The 24,788-nt window shown below is 51.8% G+C and overlaps 1 protein-coding gene across 1 annotated transcript in view; it reads left to right on the top strand.

Moving 5' to 3' along the window:
- Positions 1-24,511, top strand: part of PRSS55 (serine protease 55) — a 45,191-nt gene extending 20,680 nt beyond the window's left edge. Inside the window, exons 6-7 of the mRNA XM_065879261.1 lie at positions 24,047-24,135; positions 24,383-24,511. Coding sequence (XP_065735333.1) covers positions 24,047-24,135; positions 24,383-24,511 — 218 coding nt within the window. The remainder of the gene's footprint in view (positions 1-24,046; positions 24,136-24,382) is intronic.
- Positions 24,512-24,788: the final 277 nt, after the last annotated feature.

Raw genomic sequence — 24,788 nt, 5'->3', positions numbered from 1 at the left:
GCACAGGTGTCTCACCTGGAGACCAGGGCTTCCTGCCGCCTTTAGAGATAGCTGGTCCCCTACACTTATCCCACGGACCACACAGGATGACAGGCTTTTTACAATAACATTCAACCAACATTTGATGAAAACAGAGGAAGTGCCGGCACTTGCTAAACAAAGAACAAGTTAGACAAGGTCTCTGAGCTACTCACCATCAAAGCTTTGTGTAACGCAAAAAAAAAACAAACCAAAAAAAAACACAGGGCTGCCTTGAGGCCAGCCTCAGCTGCTGTTGCATTCGGAATAAACACATATCCCAGTCCAGAAACTCTGAGGTGCATCAGAGGTCTTTACTGGAAGTTTTCTTGAAGAGATAACACTGGATTCACATCAAAACTTGTCACAAGGCGTCTAGTAGCAGCTCTCTTTCCCAAAATGCACATTTCACAGCAGCTGCTCAAATTCATCCCTCCGCCCTTTTGAATTCCCAGTCTCCCTGGTCTTCGCCCCCACTCCTGCCTGTCCCGTGGGCAAAAGACCTTCCCCACCCTCTTCTCCTCCTCCCGAGTATCTCATCCCCTCTCTTACGCATTTCACTGGAGATTCTTTCATTTCCTTCAAGTCCACTTTTGCACGTGTCCCTGGCCAATGTCACAAAAGCCAAATACAGCAATCCAGGCTCCCGGTCTGTCTTCCAGGTCTCCTCCTCATCCTCTCTCTGGTTGGGGTATTCACTCCCTCGTTCTTCAGTCCCCAGTCTCTTCTTTCTCCATCCTCTCTTGATCCATAGATGGGGGACTCACTCAGTGTCCTGCCTTCAACCAGGAATACTGATTTGCATTTCTCTCAGCAGAATCAACCAGCTCTTCCTTGATGATTCCAGCAAGCCCAGTCCCTTGGCTGTAGTTTCTCCAGACAGTAGGTAGGGAGAGTGGAAATCTCATTCATCCATTTTCTGCTAAACCTTTTCGTTTATCTTTACTCCCAACTCCTAAAACTCAACTGACTACACACACTGTCTTACTCATAAAAAGTACTCCACCTTCACTGGACCTCTTTCTGTTATGGGACCCGCATCATTCTCTTTTGGCCAGACCTGAAACCTTAGAGCTGATGTTCTGCACCGGTGCCCAGGGCAAAGACTCAGACTCATGGATACCTAATAGAGGGCTGTAAAACTCCTTGAAATTGTATACACTCACAAAACTAAAGACCACATATTGGGACTGCGAGGAAATATTTGCAAACACCTATGTCAGACAGAGGACTTCTCTCCAGAATATATAAAGAATCCTTGCAACTCAACTCAATTTAAAATCGGGCAAAAGATTTAACAGACCATTTACAAAAGATTTATGAGGGATCAATAGGCACATGAAAAGATGCTCAACTTTATTAGTCATCAGAGGAATGCAAATTAAAACCACAAGGAGATACCACTGTGTATTCACTAGAACAGCTAAAATTTCAGACTGGTCGTACCAAGTGTTGACAAGGATATAGAGAAACTGGATTTCTCATACAAGGCCGATGGAATTGTAAAATGATACAAGAGATATGGGAACGTGCGTATGTGTATAGCTGATTCACTTTGTTATAGAGCAGAAACTAACACACCATTGTAAAGCGATTATATTCCAATAAAGATGTTAAAGGAAAAAAGAAGACAGTTTGGTAATTTCTTTAAAAGTTTCACATATACCTACCTTATGACCCAGCCATTCAATTTCTACATATTTATCCAAGAGAAATGAAAGCCCACGTTCACACAGAGACTTTGTTTCGGAATGTTTATCGCAGCCTTATTTGTAATAGCAAAAGCTGGAAACAACCCACGTGTTTATCATCAACTACTGAAAGGATAAAAACGGTGTGGTATATCCACGCAGTGGAGTACTGTTCAGCAAGAAAAGGGGCAAACTACTGATGCATGCAACCACAGGGGTAAATCTCCAAATCATTATGCTAAGTAAAACAAAGACAAAAAGTGTGCATACTGTATGATTCTACTTGTATAAAATTCTAGAAAATGCAAAGTCATCTATATAGTGACAGAAAGCAGATCGGTGGTTGTCTGGGGGTCAGAAGTAAGGGAGAAAGTGGATTTTGAGGAGGCCCACGAAACCTTTTGGGAAAGATGGAGATATTCAATATTTTAATTGCAATGACAGCTTCCCAGGTAAAGGCATATGTCCTAACTCTCCACAGTTGATGCTCCAGATGTGTGCAGCTTGTGTTAAATTAAACCTTAGTAGAGCTGTAAGAAAATATGAGTGCTGGATGCCAGTGACTCTTCTGTGTCTAGATTAAGAAATTGCCTTCCACGTGCTATGAAAGCTTGGTTAGAACTCTGGCCTTGATTTCACTGTGTAAGATGGGCATCTCAGTGGTCCCCAGAGCCAGTGTTGGAGTCCCATAATGAGAGAACCGGAAGCACCCTTAAAATGATGAAAAACCTGACACCCAAAGAGGGAAGTGACTTGCCCAAGGTCACCCTACAACTTCGTGGCAGTCAGGCTTTGAGCTCAGGCACCCCGATTCGGTCACTGGTCTACAAGCCCTGGGAGGACACCATGGGGCCAGGAGGTCAGCTGTGGTCACAAGCTAAGGGGTCACACAGCCAGAGCCCAGCACGTGCCAGGCACAGAGAGCCCCACAGCGAACGAAACGCCCTGTATGGGCGTGAACTCTGCGCCCGGCAGCCTAGTGGCGGTGAGCAGGAAGGGCCATGGCCTTGGACCCGAGCATTCAGACCGTCCCTGGGGAAGGACAGAGCTTGTGGGTTCTTGTTTTAAATTTCTAACTTCTTGCAAACCAATACTTTCATAAAACATAATACAATTAAATTACTAGAAAAATGAACCAAAAAATGAACATATAAAATACAAGCTCAAACTTTTATTGTTAGATTCAGCCCACATAAAATCACTCGTTAAATTGCTCTGAAAGTTTCTAAGCATTTACTCTCCATTTCTGTACTTATCTCTTCATGGACCAGGAACCAGCAGTGGTCTGTGTTCCACCCTTTGAGAAGTACTTCCCTAAAAGATCCAAACTTTAATTACCAAGAAGTCAGGGCTGGCCTGGCTTTCTAAAGTCTAGGAGGATCACATTAAAACACGGGTTAGATTGAAATGTGACGCGTGAGCCATCATTTGAATTGAGACTGTACAGACATCTATGATTCATTGTCTCGAGCAATAAAAACTCACAAAATGCCTAAGTGCCCTCAGGCCCCAGAATAGCTTAATTGGGCTGTATTGCTCTGGGATGTCAAGCACCTGTTAAATTCTGAGTTCTGCAGTTTTACATCAGAACAGGCCCAGGAAGAGGCATTTTCCGTCTTCGGTCCCTGGCTCCTGTCTCTGCTTGAGTGCGTGAAGGGGCCACCCCTCCCCATGGAGATCACCCAGGGGTTCAGATGCTGTGTGAGCAGCGGCCAGCACAGACGAGGAGAGGAAAGGAAGCCTCATCTGGGGTTGGGAGAGCAGAGCCAGATCCCTGTCACCCACACCAAGGGGGCAGGCCAGGCCTGGGCTCCCCTGTCCTGAGTTGGCCTTGACAGCCGTGGAGGGTCGGATCCAGAATCACCCTGGCCGAGGCTCAGGGGTTAGGCCCCAGGAACAGGGGCACCTACGCCCCAGGTTCCTGGCCTGTGAAATGAGGGTTTGTCACATGGACTGCCTAGGCCAACGCCGGGCCGTGATGATGCAGATGAAGTGACGCAAAGCCAGGCACGGGTAGCAGGAGAACCCAGTGCCCGTACCGGGTGAAGCTGAGTGACAAGGCCTCAGGTTGGGGTGGGCCTTAGTGAGTTCTCACTCCTCTCCCCACCCCTCTCTGGCCTGGACTTGAGTCCCCTTGAAGTTCTCTGTATCAGCCCCCAAGCGGTTCCGCTTGAATGCCACAATTGACAGGGAACTCACCACCCAAGGGCAGCCCTTCTCAGCTCCGCACAGCTTTGACCCGGAGAACACAGTCCCAGGCTGGGCTGCATTGGCCTCCCCGTGGCTCTCACCCCAGCACCGGCTGCAGCTCCTGGGGGCCGGCCCGACTGCCGTGTGCACCCTTGCAGACCAGGCTCCTGGCCTCAGTGAGCCTTGGCTTCTGCAAGCTGGACATCCCAGCTCCCTGTCACACCTCCCGTTTATGCTTTCACAATTGGCACCATCCTGTCACTCAGAACACACCCCCAGGTGAGGTGCCTCCCCAGGTGAGACCCTCCCCAGTGCTGTTATGGGGTCTCTTTGTAAAGCCTCAGGTGGGCCTTACTCCTGACCTTTTAGAACTGCAGAATGTGTACAGCCTATCTCAGTGCCCCCAGCTGCCTTGCTTTTCTCTTCTTGACACCACGAAGACCCCTCCCTGAGTCCCGGGGCCCTTTGGTCCTTCTCTTCCTCCTACAGACCCCCATTCAGCAGGAGCCCTCCTCATTCGGGGGCCACACTCAAGACTAGAGCCTTAAGCTCCCACCTTCCCAACTCTTCCCTTTCATCCTGAGCGATTCAGCCCCAAAGCCCTGATGTGACCTGCAGTGCTGCGGTGCCCTCAGTTCAGGGACAGGAGGGCCGCAGGGTCTCAGGGCTGCTTGGGGACAGCGGGGAGGGCGTCCATGGGGAAGGCGGCCGGGCGAGGGGTGTGGGAGCCCACGCGGGGGGTAAGGAGGGTGGTCAGAGCCTGGGTGGGGCAACAACGTGTCCGTGCGGCAGGGCAGGCGACTCGGGAAGTCCGGGTCCAAGCCAGCTGGCCCTGGCGAGGGGGCCTGGCATCGAGGAACAGTCAGCAAAATGGCTGGACCAAAATCTTCAAAAGTATCAAGGCCATCTCTTGTTTTTTTCCCTTTTTTCTGGTTAAAATTCTGAATTCTAATGAAACACACTTGTTAATTTTTAATTATGAGTTTACTTATGAGTTCTCTATGATCACTATTACTTTCTGCCATCTTATTCACACCTAATTATAAGTCCAATACCTGGGGGGAAAAAAGTACCAAGCCCATGATAATCAAAGAAAAACAAAGGAATTGCCCCAGACTGAAGAAGACCAAAGAGAAGTGACAACTCGGGGCAGCGTGTCATTCTGAATGGATCCTTTTGTTATGAAGGAAGTCATTGGGCCAATTGGTAAAACCTCAGGAGCATGTCCTTGTTTGTAGAAACACACACTGATAGAAAATCAGGTCAGCAACTTACTCTCAAATGACCAGGAAGGAAAAGGTTTTATTATATAACTGTAATTCCTAATTTTCTGTAAGTTTATAATTGCTTGAAATTTGTTTTTTTTTAAGAAAAGAGGATTTCAGAGCTGGCACTGAATTAGAGATTACCTGGTCCTCAGCTCTATTTATGAGACAAGAATGAAGTTGCAGAAAGGTTAAAGTGACTTGACCAAAGTCACACAGCTAGTAGATATTGGTCCTTGGACCCAAACCCTCCTTTCAAGTCTTATGGTTGGATCTAATCTAAGTCTCTCATTTTACAGGTTAAGAAATTGTGGTCCAGGGTCACAAAGAGATTTACCCCAAAATGAGCCGAACAAATTTCAGGTGTCAAGTTAATTGGGACAAATCTGGAGAGTTTCTTAAGTGTCTGAAATTGAACTCTGCGTGTTTTCCTTCTCTGTCCACTTGCACAAAAGTTCTCCTAGGTGTTGGCCTGAAACCATTCCTCTCAGAAAGGAAGTCCTCTGCCACCTACTCGGGGTTTTAAATTTGTTGCCCGGCAAAGCAATCATAGTGTACATGAGCAACTATCCCTGCAGGGGCCTCTACAGTTTCTGGGGTTTTCCTCTTAGTCACTGACAGCCTGGGACCTTGCCCTTCCGTGTGCCAGCCATCAGCCAACCAGCTGGCCATTCTGAAGAAGCAGAAAAGCATCCAGAAGCCCTCTAAGGAGGGCACAAGCCCGTGGAGAAAGAAGGTGACATGTGTCTGCCAGGGACAAGGGCAGGAGGTGGAGTGTTATGAGCTGAATTGTGTCCCCCCAAATTCAGATGTTGAAGTTCTGATCCCCAGTACATCGGAATGTGACTGCATTTAGAATTAGGGCCTTTAAAGAGGTGATTAAGGTAAAATGTGGTCACTAGGGTGGGCCCTGATCCAATATAACTGGTGTCCTTATAAGAAGAGGGGATGAGGACACAGAGGGATGACCGTGTGAGGACACAGGGAGGAGACGGCCATCGACAAGCCAGGGAGAGAGGCCTCAGGAGAAACCAACCCTGCCCACACCTTGATCTCAGATGTCCAGCCTCCAGAACTGTGAGAAGATAAATTTCTGTTGCTGAAGCCACACAGTCTGTGGGACTTTGTTACAGCAGCCTAACAGATTAATGCAGCAGGGGTGAGGAATGCCGGGAAATAGACTCTCCTACAGACCACAGGCTCTTTGCACAGATCCCTTCTGCCCACACGGTAATGTCAACTTCCCTCAACAACCCCATCAGGTGACACTCTCCCCATTTGGACCCTAACTGACAAAAGCAGGGAACGGAATGCTCAGTCTGGAGCCAGAAGTCCCAGCACGTCCATTCAGGGGCTGTGTGATCTTGGGCAAGTCATTTAACCTTACTGAGCCCCAGTTTCCTTATATAAAAATAGGATTCATAATTTCTGTTTTTAGTCTTTCATAGAATTGCCAAGATCAAGTATAGAAACTGATAGAAACTATAAACAGATTATAAATGTGAGGATTGCTATTAATGACAGTAATACTGTAGTGTTCATAATTTTAAAAATGTATCTACTGAGCTTGTGTTTCAGTTAGAAAATGCAAACATAATCTCCAGAATTTGCAATCCAGGAGGGAATATGAGAGTTACATACATATAGCTGTGTAAAAGTTGGCCCAGAATGAAATACAGTCCACAGAACAGAAATCAATGTTCAGAGAAAGGAAATCATCGTGGTCTGGTGTGAATCACTGCTGTTTATTCCTTCATCAAACGTTTCTTGGGAGCCTTTGTGTGCCAGCCTGTTCTACCAGGGGGGTAGAACTGTGAACAAGACAGCATGCCCTCAGAAAGCCTAGGTTCTAGTGCAGGGACAGACGCAATAAACAACAGTTGTTTCTGAGTATGACAGGTGGAGACAGTGCAGTGAAAGGAAGGAAGGACGGGGGTTAGGGTGGAAAGACTGCGTCGGTGGAAAGACTGCGTCGGTAGAAGGACGGCCGCTTTATAGGGCTGTTTGGGAGGACCTTGCTGACAGCTCACACCTGGACGGACTGAGGACCAGAACCATGCTGCTACACGGGAAGAGAGCATAGTAGATGCTATCAGGTGCCTTTACAAGTAGAGCTTCAGAGTTTGCAGAATGAATAGGACTCAGGTTTCTGGGGGAAGGCTTTGGAGGTGCAGGAACCCAGCCAACAGGCTTAGTGCGATTGGCCCGGATGGGACTGCAATTCCCGGATACAGCCACCAGGTGGCAGAGTGACTTCAGACAAAAAGTCTACCGAAGAGTCTGGGGAGAAACTTCTTTCTTCCCCCAAATGAGGAGTGCTGGCACAGGTTCGGGATCCCCGGAAGACCAGGCGAGCAGCAGATACAGCTGACAGATATTCTTGAGCGAGCCTGACCCCATGGGGCTCCGCTCAGGACTGGGGGCTGACGAGGGGCTCCCCTCGCTCTGTGGCTGGCTCACCTTGGGGCCTTCTCTTCCCTCTGCCCTAGGGAGCCGGGAATCTCACCCGACAGCTTACCCAGCGCTAGTCTGCAGAGCCTGGGGCCGCTCCTGAGATGAATGCAGGGTGCTGCGGGAAGCAGAAGCCCTGGTCTGGCGCGGAGCGGAACGCCGCCGCCTGAGGCCGCTCATCGTGCCAGTGTGAGACTTGGATCCGCAGAAAAAAACACGTTTTTCCCCGCCGCGCCCTCCACACAGCCCTCGGGGGTCATACCTCCATTCAAAACTTTTATGAACGATCTACCCATGCCAGGCAGGGTGCTGGGGACCCAGGGGTCTGTGAGACAGACCATTCACAGAGCGGGCTGCAAACTATACTGCGAGGGCAGAATCCAGGCTGCTGCCTGCTTCTGTAAAGTTTTACTGGCTCACAGCCTCACCCACAGTGTACATAGTGTCCGTGGCTGCTTTGTGCTATAAAGCAGGGTTGAGTGGCTGCTACAGAGACCGTATGGTCCACGACCCTGAGGCATGTGCTAGCTGGCCCTTTATAGAAATACATGTGCTGACCACCCATCTGGAGGGAGAGACAGGGAAGTGAACGGAGGATTGCACCACTATAAAGGGAGCTGTGATGGAGGCGGGGCCACGATGGAGGCTGAGGCAGGTGAGAGATGAAGTTGAACGGATGAATGGACTGAGGAATGGGTAAAGAAGTTGCAGTATGTATATTCAATGGAATATTAGCCATTAAAAAGAACGAAATAATGCCGTTTGCAGCAACATGGATGGACCTGGAGATTATCATACTAAGTGAAATAAGTCAGACAAAGAAAAACAGGTATCATGATATCACTTACATGTGGAATCTAAAAAGAAATGATACAAATGAACTTATTTACAAAACATAAACAGACTCACAGACTTAGAGAAAGAACTTATGGTTACCAGGGGGGAGTGGCGGGGGAGGGATAGTTTGGGACTGACATGTACACACTGCTATATTTAAAACAGAAGAACAACAAGGACCTACTGTAGAGCATAGGGAACTCTGCTCAATATTCTGTAATACCCTAAATGGGAAAAGAATTTGCAAAAGAATAGATACATGTATATGTATACCTGAATCACTCTGCTGTCCCACCTGAAACTAATACAACATTGTTAATCAACTATGCTCCAATATAAAATAAAACTTTTAAAAACATAAGGCAAAGAAAAAAGAGAGTGCTGTGATGGAGGCGGGGCCGTTATGGAGGTGGGGCAAGTGAGAGATGAATTTGAGTGGGAAGCTGGGTCGGGGAGCATCCAGGTGGGCCTACCTTTTAGGATATTAGCCATGGGGAGCCACTGAAGGGTCTCTACTGTGTGGAAAGTGGAGGAGGGGACACGAGCAGAGCCAAGGGGCCCAGTAAGAGACTGTGGTGGCTGCTTAGGAGGGAGAAGAGAGAGGGAGCTGTGGGGATGGAGAAAGAGTCGATGCTGGCGGGATTTTGAGTGCGAGGGAGGGAGAGGCGGGGTCAGGGCTGAGTCTGTGTCCAGCCTGCATCCCCGGACTCTGGGATTGCACAAAGGTTCACCAAGCCATGCCAGATGCTGCGGTGGACGAGCCACTTGGATCACCGAGAGAAACCCCTCCTTCGAAGGTGGTGAAGCGAGGTTGGAGGTTTCGTGGCAACGTTCGGATGCCGGGCAGGAGCTTCCTGTTGTTAATTTCTGCTCTGCGCCCCTTTCTGGTTGAGTGCATGGTGCGTGGTATCTTCCAGGAGTTTCCTAACGAGTGACATCAGCATGGACCTCTTAGGATGCCCTGTGGGTGGGACCGGGGCTGTGTGAACTCAGGGAGCCTTGAAAACCCAGCACATCCCGGCCCATGTCCTCTTGCCAAAAGGGAGAGAAAGGCAGAGGCTGAAGCACGTCTCACACTTTTCCCCCAAGGTGCCCAGGGTGGTGCAGAGGAGATAACAGACCAGCTCTGGGGGCTGGAGACAAAGGACTCCACGAGTATGAGGGGTCGCTGAAGCCTCAGTTTTTCATTTTTTTTTAAAATTCAGGTCCTTTTTGCATTCTGTTCCATCATATATCTTTTGTGTCTTGAAGCAGAAGAAATTTTTAAATAACTTACTAACAGTGATGCTCTAGGAAGATGCTTCAGGAGCGTGTTCAGGTTTGTTCTGTAGCTGCTGGTATTTCCGTCTCAGCCAGGTAAGGGTCTGGGGCAGGACGATGAGGATGTGACTGCAGCCTGGAGAGAGAGGCAGTTTTTTGTGCTGATGTCACAACAAAGGTATAAGGAGGGACAGCAAGGCGATCAGCCCAAAAGCTCCCTGACAGCAGGGACACACTTTTTTACCCCTGAGTCCCTTGAAACCCCTGACACATAGCCTTTACACATTGTGACGATGCCTCAGATCGATAAAGAGGATTAAAATAGAATGCCCCGGGCCGTGAAGCAGCTGAAACACCGCCAGCTGCTCCCTTCTCTCTGTAATTTCTCTAAACCGCAATTTTCCTACCTGCATGGTGGAAGTAATGACCCCTTCCTGCCTAGCTGTCAGTCCTGCTGCAATGCAAAAGCAAGCACCTTCAAAAGTACAAGGCGTTTTAGATATCCAAAGAGCACCATTATCCCATAGAGGAACACTATAGTAAAACCCTGCCACGAGGCCATAAGTGGGGCAAGGAGGGGGGAGCTGAGAAATCCAAGCCCCTAAAATGCAAAGCTGGGGCGGGGCAAAATCGATGAATGAATTGGTGAGCCTTGGGTCTGTGGCAATGTATGGCCTGTCCCAGCACAAGCTCTTGTTTGGCGCCACCTGGTGGCGGCTGTCTGCCCTGCCTTAAATAGCAAAGATTCTAGGTCCTGGGACTTTTGCGGGGACTTCCAAGACAGATACAGACTCCAGGACTCCATTAATTGAAGCCAGTTTGTTGGCCTTTACGGAGAAAGGTGGGGTGCAGGGACCTATCCTCTACCTCCCCACTTCTGAATCAGGATCACCTGCAGTTTCAGCCCTATCCTCCCAGCCTGCCTATCCATGAGGATGTTTGATGACAACTGTGCTATATCTAAATTCCTGTTACCCTGAGCTTTGGCATCTTGGTTTTTTTCTGTATTAACCTCTTCGGAAGAAACGACTTTCCATTTGATACCTGTGTCTTCCACATGATCTATTTCCCAAAGGATGTAATACGTGTGCATTTGTGTTTGTGTGTGTACATGCACACATTTGTATGGGGTGGACGGACAGCTTGGGGGAAGGATGTTTGCTCAGTTATCCCGTCTTCCATCACATTCAGATGGCTCTCAGTCAATCAGCTACTTCCACTGAGACTCCCCCCGCACCAAATCCCACTGCCATCAGCCAAATTGGACAAGCCTCCCTCCAGGACTGCTTTGAAATTCCCCAACACTGCCACCTTCCCTTACTGTCTTCTTATTTCAGAGCACACGCAGAAGGTCCTGAAACTGGGGACTTCCCTGGTGGCGCAGTGGTTAAGAATCCGCCTGCCAATGCAGGGGACACGGGCTTGATCCCTGGTCCGGGAAGATCCCACATGCTGCGGAACAACTAAGCCCATGTGCCACAACTACTGAGCCTGAGCTCTAGAGCCCACGTGCCACAACTACTAAGCCCGCGTGCCACAACTACCGAAGCCCGCACACCTAGAGCCTGTGCTCTGCAACAAGAGAAGCCACTTAAATGAGAGGCCTGCGCACCGCAAAGAAGAGTAGCCCCCGCTCACCGCAACTAGAGAAAGCCTGCGTGCAGCAACGAAGACCCAACGCAGCCAAAACTAATTAATTAATTAAAAACTTAAAAAAAAACAAAAACAAAAAAGAAGGTCCTGAAACTGGTGGGCTTTGAGCACCATCCAATCTCCCCTTCCTTCTGGGAGGGCAGTGGAAGGATATCCTTTAAAAGCAGTCTGTGCTCAACAAGCAGTAAAGGTCACGCTTCATGGCTGAAGGTCAAAAGGCACAGGAAGCAATCCTGCACATGGGGCTTCTTACCGAGCTCCTTCGCGTTTGTCGGCTTTCCTCACAAGACAATGACTTTGTGAGGCAGAAACACCCATGGCTTTGAAACGCACGCCTTCACTCACTCACTCATCTTGTCATTGAATCAGAGGGAGTGCTAAGTGTCTTGCTCTGTGCCGGCAAACACGACAGACAGTGCCTCCTTACTGTCTTGAGGCAGCTCAGCGTCTGGTGGGGAGGCAGCGTCCGCGGCAGCATCACAGGTCAACGGATGCAGCAGCAGGAGCGCCAGCCACATCAGAGGTGTTACTGGGGCCACGTGTCCCAGAGGACTGAGGACTCGCTTTCCTGTGATGTGTTTGCCTCGGTAAACAAGAGGGGCTGAAGGGGACAGCCGAGATGATGGAAGAGTGTCTCATCCTGCAGTGGCCCAGAGGCTCCCACCTCCTCCTTTTAGGGGGCAAAGCATTGCAGATTGCTTTGTCCTGGGTCAAGTCCCAAACTCTCCTCGCTATAAAGCATTCCCCTTTTCTCTCCTTGTGTTTGATGGGAGCCAACAAACCACTTCCAAAGCAGAATGTTTGCAAAATCTCCACCTTCCAATGTTTCTGCCCAAAGGGACAGTTAATGAGTAGTGCCATCACACATTTGGATGACAGTCGTGTGGAGCCACGGGGGGGTGAGACACACTGCAGAAAAAGGCTGGAGATTGCTGGGGAAAGGGACTTTCTCCTGTCTTGCAGCAGTCAACCTTAATGTGAATCCTGCAAAGGGAGTTGCTTTACATCTTAGGAGAAAATGTACTGGGAGCTACTGGCCGTGAAGAAGCTCATCCTCCTTTTAGTCTAAAGGCTAGGGACCGTCTGATTTAAACCAGAGATCCCATTTCTAGCTTAGTGATGCCCTAAAGGTGGAACTTTTGAGAAATCCCTTTTGTAGGGAGAGTGAAATCACGGGAATGTTGATAAGGGCAAAGCCCCACAGTGGCTGGAGCGACTCCAGGGAATGTCTTCCTGCTTGTATCCATGGAGCATTGGCTTGAAAAAGCAAAGCTGTCTTGCCACTTTGCAAGAACTGAGCCTAGGAAGCTAGCGACCGAGGCCCACGTGGGTCCGTGCCTTCCATCTGCAAAATCTGTGCTTTTCTTCTTCTTCTACATCGGTTATTTTTCAGGCAGAAAACACATTCCTTGGGTGGAGTTGAAAGTCTTCGAGGGCTTGTTCTGCCCGAATGAATGGAAAAACCAAGTAAAGCCAATCCACTTTGATAATCCTTGCACTCTGTGGCAAAAGTAGCTTCAATTCGTTGTTAAAGGGCTCGTTTTTCCTGCCTAATCATGAAATTCAGGCAATTACCAGGACAAGGACCAAGGTACATTGCTGGGGAGAATTAGGTGTCTCCTCGATAGTGATACTGTAGGGTAAATTCCGTGACAAGAGTGGGGCTGGGAATCTGCCTTTATGAACCCAAGAATTAATCATGCTATTTATTAGACTTGGAAGATGTGTGCTGTAAAATCTCACTTAAAATTCCATACGACCCAATGAAGTAGGACCCACTATTTATCTCCACTTGACAGATGAAGGAAGTGAGACATGCAGGGGTTTGGATAATTTGTCCCAGGGCACACAGGACAAGCAGTGGACTTCCCATCCCAGTCACACCACGAGGTTGCTGAGGGTCCCCAGGAAAATTCGAGCCCTGTGTAGCCAGCCAGGTTTGTTCCATACTGCACGTGGCCTCCAACCCTAGGGGCCAAGGCCTCCGGCCCTTGCTTTATGACCTTGGTCGCATGGCCACCCTCTGACCTGCATGGGGTCTCCTGAAGGCTTCCTGAGAAAGTGACATTGAAAGTGAGATGGGAGGGAGTTCCCGGGTGGTCTAGTAGTTGGGATTCTGGGCTTTCAATGCCGTGGCCCGGGTTCAGTCCCCGGTCAGGGAACTGAGATCCCACAAGCCACGCAGCTTGGCCAAAAGAAAAGAAAAGAAAAAAAAAAAAAGGTGAGATGGGAGATGGACCTAGAGATTATCATATTAAGTGAAGTAAGTCAGACAGGGAAAGACAAATATCATATGATATCACTTATATGTGGAATCTAAAAAATAATACAAATGAATCTATATACAAAACAGAAACAGACTCACAGACAAACTTACGGTTACCAAAGGGGAAGCTGGCGGCGGGGGGAGGATAAATTAGGAATATGGGATTAACAGATACACACCACTGTAATAAAATAGATAAGCAACAAGGATTTACTGCAGACCTCAGGGAACTATATTCAGTATATAGTATAACCTATAGTGGGAAAGAATCTGAAAAAGAATATATATCTATATATAGAGAGAGATATTGATATATAACTGAATCACGTTGCTGTACACTTGAAATTAACACAACATTGTAAATCAATTTAAGAAAAGAGAGAGAGAGAAAGAAAGTGAGAGGGGAAGGGATGAGAAGGAGAACAAGATGGAAAAAGCATTCTGGGCAAAGGGGACAGGATGGTCCAAGACCTCAGCAGGAGGGAATGTTGCAAACCCAGGGGTCTGAAGGAGGGTCAGCGGCTGTGGAGCCAGGGCGCAGGGGCACATGTGGGTGAGGCAGCTGCAGAGGTGGGCTGGGCAGAGCACGCAGGACCAAGGATGCTGTGGGACAGAGTCTTGCCTTCCTCTTATGGGCCCAGGGAAGCCACTTGTGGGGTTAAACAGCCTGTGATGTGATGGAGTTTGCATCTGGGGGCCCCTGTGGGTATATCAGGGAGGAGCTGGGAGTGGAGCTAAGTGCGCGCCTGTGGATCAGTCGGGGGGCTGTGATGTGGTCCAGGGAGAGGGCGATGGCCTGGGAGGGTGGGATGGGAGGAGGTGGGAGGAGCTAGTTCGGAGGCCAAACGCATGGGACTTGATGGTGGGCTGGAGAGGGTTGGTGGGGCAAAGAAGGACGATTGACCCTGGGACGATGTGGGTTTGAACTGCCCGGGTCCACTTCTCAGTGGATGCTTTTCAAGAGTAAACGCTACAGCACAACGCAGTCCACGGTTGGTTGAGTGGCGGATACAGAGGATCCTTGGATACCGAGAACAGCATCCCTTGTTGTTCAAGGGTCAACTGTAACCTAGATATCTGCGGGGAGGAGAAGGCAACGCCTCGAGACAGGGGAAGAGAGTCAGCCGAGCTGCCTCTGACTTCTGCAAACAGATGGGATGCACACACACGGGCACAGGGTTACCTGGCCAGCCTGTGGCCGCTCCTCAGGACAGCCGGGACTTAACAGAATAACCCCTTCCTACCCTGAGTGACCTCCTGGGTGTTTTAAAGCAAACCCACACACCGGTAAGGCCCAGGCCACTGCTGATGTCGCCACTGACTGCTTCCATCCGAGGCTCGCAGTCAACCTCCGCAACCTCTACAATCTCCTTGCCCCCGCCCTTACCCCCACCACCACCACAACCATGTGCCCAACAGGAAATAATGCCTGCAAAATACAGGCAGACACGGGGAGCGGAAAAGCTGACATGTTTGGAGAATTCTGGGCTCACCAAATTCTGTTGCAATCTATCTAAAATCCCATCATCCCTGGTTGTCTCAGCCTTGAAAGGAAAGACAAGAATATGCAGAACCCGTGCTGGGAGATTGGCTCCCCCTGTAGCGATAGGAAACTCATAGCCCCATGTAACCAATACTTCCATGTTCTGACCTCTTTTAATCCCCATCCCTGTTCAGTTATTTATCCTCATTATTGTCCAGTCATTTACAGATGAGGAGACTAAGGTCCAAATGATCCCCTGACACGGCCTCCTGGAGATGTCTTGGTTCTTCTCTCCAACCCCTCACCAGCGAGGCCTCTGCATCTTCCGGCAACTGCCCTGATGCCCGCTGCCTGCTGGTACTGCGGATGGAGGGTCCCCCTGTCTTCCTGGCCTTTCTCTGATCAGCTGGAGCTGCCTCACTCTGTGCCCCTCCCTCTTACCCTCCGGAAGGAGATCTGGGTTCAGGAACCTTCCCAGACTGGCTTGGCCCTTGGCCCTCTACTTCCCTCACTATGCCAGGGCCAGAGAGATGGGGCCAGCAGGGAGGTGGGCGTGAGATGCCTCATGGGGCACCTCTGTGGCACAGAGCAGTCCCTACTGACCCTCCCTCCCCGGGGTCTGGCTCCTGGTCCCGTGGGTGCCGAGCCCCAGTCCCTCTAAGGCCTGGGCTCTCTGCTCTCCCAGCTGGGGGAGAGTGAGACCCGCAGCCCCTCGCTCAGAGCGCAATGAGTGTGTGCCAGAGAGACCCTGAGCCTGCAGCCCTTGGCCGGTGGTCAGCACCCTGCTCACTACAGAAAGTCTTGGCAAGGGGGTGGGTGTCTGAAACACTGCACAGGAGGCAGGCCCAGTGTGACACCGGCTCTCTGGGCCAGGCCTTCTGCTGCCCTCGGGGAGGGCGGAGAGAAAGATTTTCAGAGGGAAGAGCATGTTGGTAAGAGGTAGATTCATAATCACGGAAGGTTCCAGGCTGGAGGTATCCTTAAGATTATTTAGTCCAATCTTCATATTTCATAGACGAGGAAACCAAGACCAACAGAGAGAAAAAAATTCATTGAATCTGGGGGGAGGAAGCTGCTGTTGGATGGTCACGTTCTCACAAACCCAATGTTCTGAAGCCACACCTCCAACTCTTACACACGTGTGCCACTGCAGGGACTGCCCAGAAGGTCACGTGTTTGGTCTCTCCATCTAGACTGGACCCGAGAGAAGCCATCAATCCCCGCCCTCCCAAACCTCCCATCCATTCAGTCTTTCTGGAGAAGTCCCGAGGGTCCTACCAAGTCCCGTCTTACCCCCAGACCAGAAGATTCTTACGAGATACGCTCAAGTTCAAGACCGTCCTACAGACTTCGGACTATTTGGGTGGGGTCTCCAAACTTGGCTCAGACTAACCTCAACACGTACCTGCAGTTTCACGAAGAATGTAAGGACAGCTGCTCAGGGCCAGCCTCTGGCCCCTCCGACCCCGGGTTCAGGTCCCCTGGCTCTGCCTGACTGGCCACTCTCTTCCCTCCTTCCCTAGCTTTTTGCTGCTATTCATTTTTTTTAGTGTCATCTGAGACGTCACTCCCTTCCTCTGGAGTCATCCCCCAGAACTAGTCGGGTGCATGTCCTCCAAGCCCCCATAACTATACGCACCTCGGTTACTGCCTGTGAACTTGCTTGTGCTGGCTCCCAGACCGTCCCCTTCAGAGCCATCATCCTTTCTCCAGCAGCTCCTGGTGGGCAGCAGCAGACACGCGGGTGAAGGAACGCGCAAGTGCATGAATGCATGAAGTAGCGTAGGCTAAGGCACAGGGAGGGGGACTTGGAATAAGAGGCGCTTCTCTGGGGTCCAGCCAGGCAGGGGAAGAGGCGGGTCCCCCTCACTGGCTGGAATTTCACGCTGCGGCCTTTCCCTGGTGGCCAAACCAAGGAGAAGAGCCCCGTCTCCTAGTGATTAATCGCAAGCAACAGCTCCCAAAACGCTCGCAAAGAACCGAAACTAACACCCGGAGAACTAAAAACCTGCCAAGTTCCCTAGCATACCACAGTGGAAATAGATATTGATCCTTCCTCTATAGCTGGGCAATTTTCAAGGAGAAAAGAGAGCCCAGACATCGGTCTTAGGAGCATGTATTCATCCCCAGGAGGGCTTTGGGGGACAACAAAGACACAAGGTCCTCCGTGAGTGGACCCCAGAACGGGTGAGAGGGCTCAGGTCTGGGGACTCCTGGCCCTGCCGCCTCCGGCGGGTTTTGGGGTTCCTGGGATTCCAACGGCCTAAACACAGAAGGATGATCAGTCCCGGAACGGGGACCGTGGGGCTCTGGGAGTGAGCCTTGCTGTGCCCAAATGTGTTGATGTTATGGGCTGGAATAGATCAGAAACTCACAACCGTGCGGCGGGTGCCGTGCATTAAATAAGATTCAAGTAAACCGCGTGAAGTCTCTGAAGACGCTCTCAGTACACAAACCCATCGTCATGCAGCATTTTCCTCTGCCGCTAGGTGGCAGGTGTCCTCGGTTTGCCGCGACTGCCTGGGAGACTGCCGGTTACCAGGGAGGGAGGATGCTGGTTCAGAGGGTGGCCCAGGCCTCAGGCTGCCTGGGCCATGAGTCTAGAAGCTCCCTCAGCTGGGGAAGCCTCTGTGGCTACCCCTGAGCCGCCCCTGCTGCACCAGGATCTTTGTCTCCAGCAGATGCGATATTTACGCTCCTTTCCTGGTTCTCCTGTCTTGACCTTCACTCGAAGCTGGGCTTTCAGTCTGACATGTGTCCCCAAGTGCCCCAGACCCCAGGGGAAAGAATTAGTCTCTTCCTCTGAAGCAGACAGTGTTCCGCTGTCTCTTTTAGGTCACTTGTCCCAAATCCTACAGAAATCTCCCATCTGACCCTCTTTCTTCCTTTTCCTGTCCCTTGCCCCTTACGTGGCTGCCTGATCCTGTCTATTCTTGGCATGAACTGTCCTCTCCCGGGGTCCAGAGTCAGCCCTTCCTTTCTCAACAGATCCTGTTGTCAGCATCAGACGTTTCCCAAAAGGTCCCGCAGAAAGCTCTGTGTTCAGGCAGGTTTGGGAAACTCCCCTGGCTGCATCTCCACCTTGGGGATATACAATGCGTGTTAGCACAGGAAAGGTCTGGAGAGTCCTGCAGAAAAGGCTATCGCTGGCCTGGGAGGACTCAGCCTTCCCTAGACTTTCGCGACCCTGGAAGGCCTTTCTCCATGTAACACTCGTGAATATCCCACACTTGGCGGAGGCCGCCCTCCGACACCCGTGCACAGAGATGGTGGCTGGCGGGCACAGGTGCTGCTGTTTCTTTCCAGCTCTCCCAGCCCAGTCCCCAGCTCTCCTTCACAAGCCCCTGGCCTTGATGTTGCCCTTGGTTATTTCTTCATATTTCTGGCCCTGATAACTAATACCATGTAAGCATCTGGGGCTTTCTGGGGGGCCCAGTGTTCAAGCCTGAGCGTGCAGTTCCGAATGAGAAGTTGAAGGTTGACTTAAGCAGGGCCCAATAATTATGAGACCCACTTAAAATGGGTGTGGATTGAGCGAATGAATGAATGATGGAAGAACAAATGAATTCCCTGAATGAACGATGAGCTGGAATCTGGACGTCCTTCTGATTTATTTCTGTGTATATGTGGAGACCATGACGTTCTTCCTTCAGATCCGTGTGTGTGTGCACTCAAAAGTCTCTCCTGGTCCAAAGGAGGAACTGTTCCAGGCATCTCTGTGCTGGATACGCACACCACGGTGGCATATTTTAGCAGGTGCCCTGTTCCCTCCAAAGCCCTTGGTCTCTTTGTGCTTTTTCATTTGCCTGCTCACATCCAGGAGAAGGCCTCCCTGGGACCCTTGGCCACTGAATGTGTCGTTTACATGTCCTAGGTCTTCCCCACAACAGGGAGGCTGTGCTCAGGACAGCAGGTGCTGGAGTGTCGTGGACAGCAAGTCTCGTATCCTACATGCAGGACACAGGGCCGCTGAATTGCCTGGGGGCGAGCCGCTGGCGGAATCAGGATGCAAACCTGTGGCTCCTCCACGGCAGAGCTTTATCTGGTTCCAAGCCCAGCTTCCTGGCAGAACTACAGGGACGCTGTTAAAACCACTGAGGCCCAGGCCCGGGCGAGAGAGGAGCAGAGAAAGGGCTACCCCGGGGTCCCCAGACACCCTTGCCTGGATCCTCATGTCCCACACAGGCAAAGGCGAGAGGCGGAGCACATCTCAGTCCTGGCAGGACGGCCCGGGAGCGTCCAGAACACAAGGGGCAGAAGCCTGGGGGCAGCTGCTGTCCCCTGTCACAGTCATGCGGCCCTTTTGTCCCGCTTTGTCCTTTCTGGTGTGGGGCATGCAGCTCACAGGGAGCTGGTACTGTGGCTCGCTCTTCTTTTTGCTGTCGCCGTAGGAGATATGCCATCTGACCAGCGGTGGCTCGTCCTATGAGCCAGGTCTTGACCTTGTCTCACGTACGTGCTGGACGGGAGTCTGACTCTCCGGTAGAGGTGAAGCCAGATGTTTCATGTTCAATTGCAGTTTGTATTATTTTGAAACAGTTATCAGTTTACAGAAAGTCGCAGAACAGTGTCCTGCACCCAGTCCTGTGGCCCAGTTTCCCCAACGAGAAGACCACGTACAACTTCAGGACAGCATCAAAGCCCAGACATTGGTACAACCCTCCAAACGTCGGGTTTCACCAGTTTGACACGCGCTTGTGTGTGCGTGTGTGTAGTTCTGTGCAATTTTATCTCGTGTAGATTTGCGTGATCACCACCACGATCAAGATACAGAACCGTCCCGTGACCACGCGGCCCCTCCATGCTGCCCCTTGACAGACTCACCACCCCCATTCCCACCCGTGGCACCCCCAATCTATCCTCCACCTCTATAACTGGGATAGCTCAAGGATGGTGTATAAATGGAATCAGACCATCGGCAACCCTTGGGGACTGGCTTCTCTATTCAGCGTCATTCCCTGGAGATCCTACCAAGTCGTTGCCTGTATGGATGACAATTCATTGTCTTAGGCACTGACTAGTGTCCCACAGTGTGGACGTGCCACGGTTTGCTTAATCATCCACCCATTAAGGGACTTCTGAGTTGTTTCCAGTTTGGGGCTATTATACGTAAAGCTTCTATGAATAGTCACGTACAGGTTTTCATGTGAACGTGTTTTCATTTCTCTGGGATTAATGTCCAAGTGTGCAATTGCTGGGTCGCTACGGACCAAAGCGAGCTGTTTCCTCCGCCTTCCTAGTGACTTACGTGGGGTCCCCTCAGATATGAGCTCAGGAAGACGTGTCCACACTGGCGTCACACGGGCTTCAGTTAGTGCTGGGGAACGGGTTGAAGTGCAGCTGGCTGGGGAGTTTGGCTGAGCTGGCGGCCGGGACGACTGTCTCTTTGACCCCTGCCACTCCTCTCTTGGGGGTTTGAGGTTTTTCTAGAGAGTGGTGCCCTGAGTCCCACCCTGGAGCTCCCGCAGAGAACCAAAGTCGAGGCAGTTTCTCCCCCGAGGGGGTGTGACTTCTGTGGGCTCCCTTGCGCGCTCTGGGTACATCCACCACGTCTGTCCCAGCCGGAGGGTGGGCAGACAGGGCAGTGATTGCACCAGGAGGTCAGCAGGGCTTCCTCCGACCCACTTCCAGAAGGCAGGTAGAAAGCATCTGGGTCATGGACTCCAAGGTGCTTCTCGAGCCTCCCCCGCCCCAAGATAGAGCTCTTGGTCCTGCTTAGGGCTGGGGTCAGGGTCAGAGTTAGGGTAGGACTGCCCTCCTCCCACCCTCCAAGAGCTGTCGGGCAACTGTCGCGTGCGTGGTCCTTGCGTGGGGCTCAGGTGCTCTGTCCAGAGGATAGCACCCACAGTTCAGAGGCTGCGTCTGCCCAAGAAAACCAAGATGGCAGCATCTCACTCTCCTCTCCTCCCAAAGCCCCCAAACTTCCCCACACAGACCCTCCCCACAAACCCCATGGCCACCCCGGTCCCACGCTCACTCCCTCTCCTCCAGAGATCCCCCCAATCCTTCTCGAGGCATCACTGCCCCTCCAAGCACACCCCCCCAGCCAGGGGCTATCCAAAGGGCAAACCGAAAAAAAAAAAAAAGAGAGAAACAAAAGCAAACAAAAGAATTCCCCTGACCCCCCAATAACACACACACACACAAAAGAGCAGGCTTGTGGGAAGAGGAAGCTGCACCAGCACCTACCCCTGGGGGTGGCGGGGGCCAGGCTCCCCCCATTGTTCTCTCCCCAGGCCTGTGATGACAATCCCAGCCCGGACAGGTTGCAGCCCCCCTGCCCTGCAGCCAGCACCCCCCTCCTTCCCACCTCGGCCCCTGAGAAAGACGCCTCGAAGCAGCTGTCCTAGTCCCAGAAGTGGTTCCCACAGAAGGAGGAAATAAGGGCTCACACGGGGCCGGGCTTTCCCCTGAGGAAGCAGCGGTGGCTTTTCAGTGACAGACTCCTGCAAGGATGAGGGACAGGGCGGGCCAGGGCCCCAGGGGACCAGGCCAGGAGAGGAGCCGACTCTCTCGACTCTCTCGGAGGAAAGGAGGGCATTGTGAGCCCTTGTTTACGGGGCGCCGTGGCCCTGACCTTGCTGCTTGTCAACAGGCCCTCGGGCCCCTCCCCTCCCACCAGCCTCACGCATTTTTGTGGAATCAGCCCATTCATAATTTTATTTGGGGGTGGTTGTTTTTTTGCGGCCTCCAGCCCCTCCCCCAACTGGCTCACTTTCAGCATTGTAACCCGGATAGAAAGGCAAGATATCCTTCCCCTTTCCTGGAGCCAGCTTCCTACCCTGGCCTTGCAGCCTCCCGATTCTATTAACCCTTAGAACAGCCGGAGAACGAGGCTCTCCAACAATGACCCTCCCCACCCCGCCCCAAACACACACACACACAGGATGGTATTTGCTGGGGACAGAAACCCAGGGTTCCCAGGAGGGGCTTGGGAGAAAAGCAGTTTGGGACCACAGATTTAGCTGCTGGGACATGGGGAAGGGCTGCAGAACAAGAGGATGGAGCGATGGGGAACTGGGGCCGTCCTGAAAAGGGCTGACATCTCACCAGCCACAGGACACATTTTCAAAGGAACAGTGACAGAGCAGGGGGCGTGCAGGAGGGGCTGCAAGCTGATGAAGGCCAGGACGTGGTGCCTGGAGCGAGGCAGTTAAGTGGAGGTGGGAGATCCGGCCTGGAGAGGACCAGGGAGCCATGCTGCGGGTTCCCTGGCTTATCGGAGCATCATGGGGCAGAGGGGGAGGTTTACGCAGAGTAACATAAAGGGCAGAACTTGGACCAGGATGGAAGCTACTGGAGGCCTAGTTCATGTCAATCAAGGAGGCTCCCCATGTTGGAGGTGGGGTGTGCAGCCCTGGGAAAGCCATGCACCTCTCTCTAGAAGCAGAGGCTGGGCATGGGGATGCCAGAAGGTGCCCAGGTACCACGGAGACCAGGTGTCATGGGACCGGAAGCCGAGCCCTGCCCTGATGGGTCCTAAGGGCTCTGAGGGGCTCCTGCCTCTGCGGCAGTGTATTATTTGCCCCCGCACAGAGTTATCATATCCCAGAGCTTCTGACTTTTAGGTCTCTACTCTTTCATTGAAGATCTCACGTCCACTCATGTGTTCGGGGGCCAGGACAGGTGTAAAACTTGTTGACCTCGTGGGGTGGGTGGCCTGAAGCCCACCATGGTTATGCGTGGCCTTTTGGTTAGGGTCTCAGTCAGGCCTGCGTGTAAGGGTAATGATATTTGGGACAGTAACAGAAGTGGGCTGAATGGAGGTCAGGTCCTCTCTGGGGTGAGGCATAGTGCTTTGAGAGAAGTGGCGTAGCTGGGAGTGGGAGCGATGTGCAGGGTTGGGACAGTTAGTGATTACTGATGCCCAGAAAGTCTGCTAATCCTGACCCACCGAGGCCACACAAAGGGTAGGGGAAGCAACAGCCTCTACCCCCAAACTCCCCTGTACATGTGATGCTTGTTTATGCCTGTGTATATGTGCATGCTTGCATGCATGTCTGTGTGTATGTGTATGAACGCGCGTGTGTGCACTTGCATGCATGCGTGTGTGTGCTTGTACGTGTCCTCATGCACTGCAGGTGGCCGAGTGCCCCGGATGAGGTGAGGAAAGGACTTGGGCCCAGCGGGAGTGTGGAAGCTGCAATTCAAGGCACGAGGTTCTTTACCACCAAGTGGCCCCAGCACAGCAGGCACCCAGTTTTACCCGGGAGCAGGTGGGGACACCCACTTCTCCCCACTGCCCACCCCTTCTTCCTTTTGGCTCCTTGTGGGTCTGACTGTTTGCTCTTCTCCTAGAGGCCCCTGCTTTAGAGTGACAGGGGCCAAAAGGATTTGAGAGAGGGGGTGTCTTCTGCCCAGGATGAGCACAAGGGTTCCTGAGAAGCCCTTATACACGGTACACTGATCTGGAGCCAAAAGACACACTCCTGCGAGGTCCTTCGTGTGTTTCTCACAGTGGCACCAAACGTGAAGTGCAAACCGTCCCCATCCTGCAGCCTGATTGCAAGCACTGGCCACAGGCGAGGGAGCCAGAGGGACCAGGGCTGGGATCCTGGTTCAGCCAGTTAACAACTTGGAACTTAAGGCAAAGTCTCTGACCCCCAATTTCCTGAGATGTAGCGTGGGGCTCTCAGCACCTGCTGGGAAACCCTTGCGGTGATGGAGGAGGTAAAGGACATCAAACATGAAGCGCGGTTAGAGTTAGAGTCGGTGTGGCAACCCTTCCCCTCCCTCCCCTACTGCCTGGGGTCACAGAGAGCACAGCTGGGGCTTAGACTAAGGAGCATGTCTCCACCCACCCTCTGTCTGTCTCTAGAAATCTCTTTGCTCAGCTGTCCCACCTCAAGGCTGCCTCTTAGCCAACACTACACAGTCTGGGAATAAGACGAAGTTGAGTAACCAACACCTTTTTCCCACTTTCCACTTCCAGTTGCCCCCAAACTAGCAAAATCCCGGATCAGAACTAAAAAGGCAGAGGCAGGGTCACCTGGACCCTTCTCAGAGCCCTTGGTGGCCAAGGTACCCCGACCTCACAGAGCTTCACCTCCCTGAGGTTCTACAAACAGCAACTCAGAGGCCACGAATGATCCCCCGACCCTGCTTCTCACCCTCTCTGTCCCCTGACATCCGCCACAGAGGCATTCATTCCCGCGACACTTATACGTCCATTCCCTACTTCCTGAGCCCTGGCCCACGGTAGAGAGCAAGCCCCGCACCCACCTGGTCCTCCCAGAGTTGACGGCTCACGCCCACTCCTCTCCCCCAGCTACAAGCATCTGAGAAAAACATGAAGAACAAGAAAGGCCAAGTGCCCACAATCTGCCCCTTGTCGAGCCCAGAGCCTCCCTGTCATTCCCGAAACACGTCTCCAATCCTGGACTCAGAAGGCAGCTGAGTCGGGATCTAAACCCCCTCCCAGCCGAGGCAGGGCCCCTCCTAACAGGAGATGGGAGACAACTGGACAGCACGCCGGGAGGCAGGCCACCGAGACCCAGAAAAGAAAGTCGTGATGTCCCTCGGCAGACCTATTTCCCATGCTTGAGGCAGGCGTGTTACAAAGGCTCTCCTGGCCGGACTTTACACAGGTTCCTCTGAGCCCTCCTTGCGACTTGGCCTCAACCTTGGTCTTCTGTCTGTTCTTTCAGAGTCTAGTTTTAGCAAGAGCCCGACTA

The sequence above is a fragment of the Phocoena phocoena genome, chromosome 6, assembly GCF_963924675.1.
Source record: "Phocoena phocoena chromosome 6, mPhoPho1.1, whole genome shotgun sequence".
Lineage (NCBI taxonomy): Eukaryota > Metazoa > Chordata > Mammalia > Artiodactyla > Phocoenidae > Phocoena > Phocoena phocoena.
The sequence above is the reverse complement of the archived record's forward strand: the minus strand, read 5'-3'. Positions and strand labels throughout refer to the sequence as shown.